Raw genomic sequence first — 6,750 nt, 5'->3', positions numbered from 1 at the left:
ATATCTATTTCTTCTGTATATTCTATAGCCAAAGGAATATGATAAGGCTCTTATATTATGACCTTCAATGATTCTGTTTAGCCTTCGGACTGTCCATGTTCAGAACCGGAGGCATACAGGTCTGCAGGGGTCTACATGATCACAGGGGCCCCAGCAATCTTGGTGGGGCACTATGACCTCAGGGGCCCAGGCACAGCTGTATTTTCACGTCATCTGTTGCTGCACCACAATCTATAAACAGTTTTGTACATATGGTGGCTTGAAGGTTGTAAATTATATTTATGATGTAGAAACCACAATTGTTCTGTGCAGAGCTAGAGCTCAGCCTGTACCCAAAAACTGAAAATTACAGCTTGTGTAATCAGTAAATCTCCTAATTATCACTCTGCTGTGTTTATGGGGGATTGTCAGCCTCACTATGATTGTTCATCCCATAAGCCCTTTGCCTGGGTAATATACAGGGCAACTCACAGGAGGTCCCCAAGTGCCAAGATCACATGACGGGGGGAGGTTGGATGCTAGTAGGTTCAGTAGTCTCTGTACAGCACTGCAGTATATGTAAGAGCTATATAAATGTACGGTATATTAATAGAGTGTGACTGTGGGGGGACATTAGAGTGTCAGCTTCTCTCTACAAAGACTAATGGGACTGGCTCAGTGTTCTCTGTACAGCACTGCGATATATGTCAGAGCAATATAAATGTATAATAATAGTGTGTGACTGTGGGGGACCTTTGAGTGTCAGCTCCTCTGTACAGAGACTGATGGGACTGGCTCAGTGTTCTCTGTACAGCGCTGCAGTATATGTCATAGCTATAAAAATGTATTTTAATAGTGTGTAACTTTGGGGGGACATTAGAGTGTAAACTCAGTGTTCTCTGTACAGCACTGTGGTATATGTCAGAGGTATATAATTGTGATTTATAAGTTCTCAGTGAACACAACCTTGTGCTGAATTTAAATGTTCTGCCTGTAAATTTTGTGTACATTTTCTTCTGCCACCTAGTGGAAATTGTGAGTACAGCCATTGCGTGTCATTACACAGTGCTCAGGATTTGTTTCCTTCAGATTTCAGACAATTTGCAGCTTTTGTGAGCGCTGGGTGACACGTTAGTCCGTACAATGCCATCTGAGGAAATCCCATATACTACCATTATGTAGATACCTTTTCCATTTTTGGCAACCTTATTAATTTTAACTACTATTTATAAATTCAGCATAGAGGCAGCTTTGAAAATTTGTAGCATTAGGATAATTTCTGTAGCTGTGAAAGTCATGTAACATCTACCAGGATACAGAAAATCCATAATTGTTTTTTTCTGATAGGTCCATTCAGTGAACCACAGGACAAACATTCACAATGAAATGGAAGTGCATAATAATAAACTCCATGAAGTCTATACAATGCATCCAGACAGCAAATATAATAAATATATCTTACATTCATTACATAGACTTTGATGGCTTCAGTCAATAAGAAAACATAAATCAGTGACTTCATTCTGCCTAACAATGGCATTTATTGTAAGATAAGCCGGGTACAGAGCAGCTACAGTCTAACTGTACAATTGACTGTGGACCCTGCATTGGGACAAAGTAACTTTAAGTCATTTTACTTACAAAAATAAATTCATATAGGACAGAACTCTAAAGGAGCAAGGTGCTAAACCTTCTACCAGATCTGGAATCTTTGCATGGTTTAGGAAGTGGGAACAATCTAAATGCTTTGTCTTCAGCGCAGAAATTGCAATAAAGATGGAGTAAAGTGCTGAGAACTATGGAGCGATAGACCATGGGTCAGTAAAATAACTGGGGTGACGTAAAGCACTGAATCTCCTGTGTTCTCCATGTTAGAAGGTCACATCTTTAGGTGTTTTCCAGCCTGATAATGTGCATTATTATAAACAGACTGGCAGCTCCCACTATGAGGTGCCCCTTTAACTTCCGGATCAGGGAAGTCGTCCGTTCTCCATCTGTCTGTCACCAATGGTCATTTTCTGTCCACTGAGCATCGTGTCATTCTTATTGTTTTCTTCTTGCTAAATGTATCAAAGATAATTTACAATCAAAGAACAAACTTCTAGAGTCTGTGCAGTTTGTAGTAATGGATCAACACTTTCCTAGTAAACTAATTACTTGCAAAGGAATACAAGCTGTAATGGGGGGAGATATGAATGGTATTGGGGGCCACTGGGGGTTTATAATCTGCACCCCCTGATTGTTGTGTATGATCAGTTATTAATGTGTCTTTCCTCGGTCTTCTGATTGGGAGGGCACGGCGCTCCAGAGCTGAGAGGCTGATCGGGTTGGAAGGGCATGTGAAATTTGTGGGTCATACCCACGGTAAAAATTCGTTGGAGATCTGTTTGGGAATTAAAAAGAATAGAAAGTCAGAGATGGGATACAGAAATCAGTCAAGGAAATGGAACTAAATGCTCCTGTACTTCCTCAAACTATTGGGAAATGCTGACATCCTACATTGGAAAGATAAGTTGGAGCTCCTCAGTAGCTGCAATGCTTCAACACAGTGCAGGGCACCTATGCAGCTCCTTCACTGACTTTACTTTGTAATATGGAGGCAGATAGTATAGATAAGGCAAAAATGAAATACACTATACAAAGGGTTTGGGTTACCTTCTAGGGGATGCTTTGGATTAAATGCAAGAGTTAGAGATCAAATCCTAAGTATATAAGTTTTTTTGAATCCTGATGAAGGAGGCCTCTTACAACCCTCGAAACGTGTCTGTTTGTCTTTTTTTTAATGTTTTATAATGCAATACAATTCTTCATGCTCTGTATTGGTCTGTTGCTTCTGGTTTTTCCTGAACCTCAACGTCATCTCTGGCCATTAAAGATATTATTTCACAGATTACAGAACTGAATATCAGGAGAGGAAACAACCATAACTGTCCAACAGAGATCTGTGGGGCCGATTATAAGACCTCACCCTATCCAATCATTGTGTTCTGGTGAACATAAATCCTCAACAAGGACCCTGCAGACCGAGGTTCATCTGGGGTAGTAATGATCAGACAATGAACCATTTTATCACTTTTGGTCACTTGATAGTCACACGACCATCCTACATAAGAATCGAGCGCCTAAACTATGAGGTTTCTATGTCTACATCCCCTTATTCCCCAGTGACTGACCACACACACATTGGATGCTCAATACCTGCTTAAAACAGACCGCAATCCTTTAGGTTTTCTTTGATAATAATGTCTGTGACCGCGTCAAACACAAACTTGACGTTTTCAGTGTCAGTGGCGCAGGTCATGTGACTGTAGATTTCCTTTACATCTCGTTGCATGTTCAGTTCCAGAAACTGTGTCTTGATGTAATTTCCAGCGTCCTCATATGTGTTGGGACCTGCAGAAAGAAGTCAGAAAAGTCACATGACCAGGCTCTCCAATGTCGTATGGTAACCATATGGCCATACACTAGAAATGTACAATGGATACCAATGGGGTCACTGTGCTGGTGAAGTTTAGAATTTGTTTTAGTGCAATAGATGCTTATGGAGCATATATATAGAAAATGTACAAAACTCCAACCCACAGGTAGGGGCACCTCCTAAGTCTCTGAGATGGGTGAAGGTTTATCTTTTAGCACAAAATATTTCAGCAAAATTTATGCCGTATTAATACCCCCATCATGAAGACCATAGTATTAAGGGGGTTAGAAATGATCATTTATTCTCCCAGCATGTCCCGATCTTACCGTCATAGTCTGGGAAGCAGATGCTAAGGTGAGCCTTCTTGATTTTCTCTGTGAAGACATCCTTCTTGTTGAGGAAAAGTACGATGGAGGTCGAAGCAAAGTAACGATGGTTGCAGATACTGTTGAAAAGGTGAAGACTTTCATGCATTCGGTTCTGCAGAGAGAAACACAAAGATCTTAGAACTAGTGAACCCCCTTATTTAGCTGTATGGTGGGGAGCACAGAGAGTCGGGAAACCTTGGGGTTGATTAATCCGTTTAGATATGAAAGTCACACATATGGTGAGTTCCCATGACAAAATAAACAAAAGATGAAAGAAAAATCTACAAACAAAGAATGTATACATGTGTATATGAAGGTTTATGCACCATTACGCTGCCCTGAAGAAGGGTGGGCAGGACCAGTGGGAATAAATTGTGTTTTGATCTTTAGCATGAAGTCTCTTTGTAAAGGGCTCTCCATACAGACCAAAAACCAGGTCCATTTGTAGTGAGAATCAATACCATAACTGGTCCCGCAGGAGCTCATCTACCTATATCCATAAAATGTACCCCACACTCACCAACCTTAAAAACTTTTCTGCTTTGAGGTACATTCATTTGGCACCATCCTACAAGACCATCAGATGTCACCCTATATTATTCCACATTTTGTTGTATCACTCACCACTTCATCGTCCTCCACCAGGACCATATCGTAGGCGCTCAATGCAGCAATGAAGATGATGCAGGTGACACCTTCGAAGCAATGGATCCACTTTTTACGCTCGGATCTCTGACCTCCCACATCAAACATTCTACAACAAGAGAAGATGCCATTAACACTAACAGCATGCTTGTCAGATAATGTCTGGGGACAGTTTTGGTTTTGGGGGATTAAACCTGATGTGTATTTTGGATTTTGAACTAGATTAACCTCAGAATAAATAATCCGATTGTATTTCTATATCAGGTTACTGTGGCATTAGGGATTCTTTCCAGGTGTCACATGCTGCCCTTCAGTCAATGACTCGGGTAACAATATCAGACTTCACATCACTAGATGTTTTACCTGAAGTTGAGATCTTTAAAGCCAAATTGTGTCTCGATAATACCGGTGGTCTTCACTCTGGACCTGAGCACATCCTGTTCGGTGGGTACATACCCCGGGGTCACCAGTCTCTCCAGGTCATTCAGGTAACTGGAAGACAATAAAATAGTCACAGGTGAGCTGCACCATCTGGGCTCTGTAACTGTACCATGTGATACTGTAACTGATATTTGGAAGTCATGTGACCAAGCCGAGCATTGCTGGGTGATTGGGCTTAATAGGGGGTCCACTCCAAATTTGTAATGCTCAGTTTTGAGACTCTGAAGACCCTGTGTCCCTCCTATTGGCATATCCCTTGCTAACAAATGAGCTCTGCATTACAGCTGATTGACACTTTGTGAGGCTTTTCTTTTTTTCATTCTGAACATTGTTGGGGGACTGTAAGAGGCTTCTATCAGATTTTGGTACTTCTGCTGCTTACAAAAAAAAATGCATTACCAAATGTTATGAATGAATACAGATCTGGAATGATTTGTGGGTTTTATATCTGCCAGCTATAATGAAAGTGATCAAAATGTATATAACATAAATGATAATAAAATCCCCCGCCCCCCCTTTACTATAACAAGCTATGGGCTCTATTTATAAATTATCCCCCGTCAATTCATCTGAATTTCGCTGACATATGGTCGAATCTCTCTACACTTCCCATTTCAAATCCTAATAAAATAATAAATCTTTCTGCCACCTAGTGGCCAATCTCAAAAGTGCACAGGTGTCAAATAGATGCTATCTATATAAATGAAAATTTTGAACGAATCTACAGCGAATTCTCAAGGGAATATTTTATTAATAGATCCCTAGGGATGCTGTTGGGACACAATGAATCTCCTTTACAGCAGTGGAAGGAAGAAGCTGCAGGTTAATGTTACTGCATTCCATGTTTCTGTAGCTATATAAGAAGTGATGCAAATTTCCCCAATGGGGACACAGACAGATATAAAAATTTGACTGAGGTTTGTTTCCTTGGCCATCCAAAACCATCCACTGAATTTCTTGTTTTGGTGACCAGTGGCACTGGGACAGGACGTAAGGGAAAACCTCTAACACTAGGGTCGCAGACAGACAGACTGACACCCTCCTAATATATATTAGAATAGAATGTAAGAGTTTCTTACTATCCTGCTGAGTCGTTGAGCTGATATTCAGATGCACGATCAAAGCAAGCCTGAATGCCCGTGTCTTTCCACAGGCGCCCGATGATATCTGCCATCTCCTTGGGCATGGTGCCCTCATCAATGGTGTCTGCCAGGTGCAATAGCTTACGGGAATCGTCCTGGAAGGGAAGAAGGGTCATCAAAAGAGAGATATAAATTTACATCTTATCTTATAATGGCTTGGAATAAAGCTGGATAAAGTGATTATATAATCATATACAGAATGTGACACCGGCTATAGAAATCAGAATGTGACTCCTTCTACCATCGCCTGTACTGGGAGACTAATGAAAGAAGCTCAGCCATAGCCATTACAGAATGGAAGGATATACAAAGTCTGTAGAGTCACCCCAAGGGTACACATGACATGCAAACTCAGGAATGTCCTTCCATCTAGATTTTGGTCACACAATAATACTGAGCCCTGATGAAGTAGAATTGTGTATGAGCTCCGAAACGCGTCGGCTGTCAACCCTTGACAAGACCCTTTGGGGTTGCGACAAATAAAATGTATATTGCAACCAATTACATAAAATTGTGTAACTCATTTTTTTCTTTAAGTGTAACTTTTTGGGGGCCTCATTGGGCAATGACGAGCTGCCACATTCTAGCAATCATGTGATTTATTTCACCTACGCAACATCTCCAAAATCTGCCCCTACCTGTCCCCTGAGACCACCAAACTCCTTGTACATGCTCTTATCATCTCCCGTCTGGACTACTGTAACATCCTTTTCTCTGGTATTCCACTAACCCGACTCTCTCCTCTACAATCTATTAT

At 41.0% G+C, this 6,750-nt stretch overlaps 1 protein-coding gene across 1 annotated transcript in view; it reads right to left on the bottom strand.

Moving 5' to 3' along the window:
• Positions 1-1,496: 1,496 nt before the first annotated feature.
• The window catches only part of GNAT1 (G protein subunit alpha transducin 1), a 10,529-nt gene continuing 5,275 nt past the window's right edge, over positions 1,497-6,750 (bottom strand). Inside the window, exons 4-9 of the mRNA XM_072420333.1 lie at positions 5,931-6,088; positions 4,774-4,902; positions 4,390-4,519; positions 3,724-3,877; positions 3,178-3,372; positions 1,497-2,362 (exon numbers count right to left, since the gene is read on the bottom strand). Coding sequence (XP_072276434.1) covers positions 3,182-3,372; positions 3,724-3,877; positions 4,390-4,519; positions 4,774-4,902; positions 5,931-6,088 — 762 coding nt within the window. The 3' untranslated portion in view covers positions 1,497-2,362; positions 3,178-3,181. The remainder of the gene's footprint in view (positions 2,363-3,177; positions 3,373-3,723; positions 3,878-4,389; positions 4,520-4,773; positions 4,903-5,930; positions 6,089-6,750) is intronic.

This window comes from Pyxicephalus adspersus, chromosome 8, assembly GCF_032062135.1.
Source record: "Pyxicephalus adspersus chromosome 8, UCB_Pads_2.0, whole genome shotgun sequence".
Classification (NCBI taxonomy): Eukaryota; Metazoa; Chordata; class Amphibia; order Anura; family Pyxicephalidae; genus Pyxicephalus; species Pyxicephalus adspersus.
The sequence above is the reverse complement of the archived record's forward strand: the minus strand, read 5'-3'. Positions and strand labels throughout refer to the sequence as shown.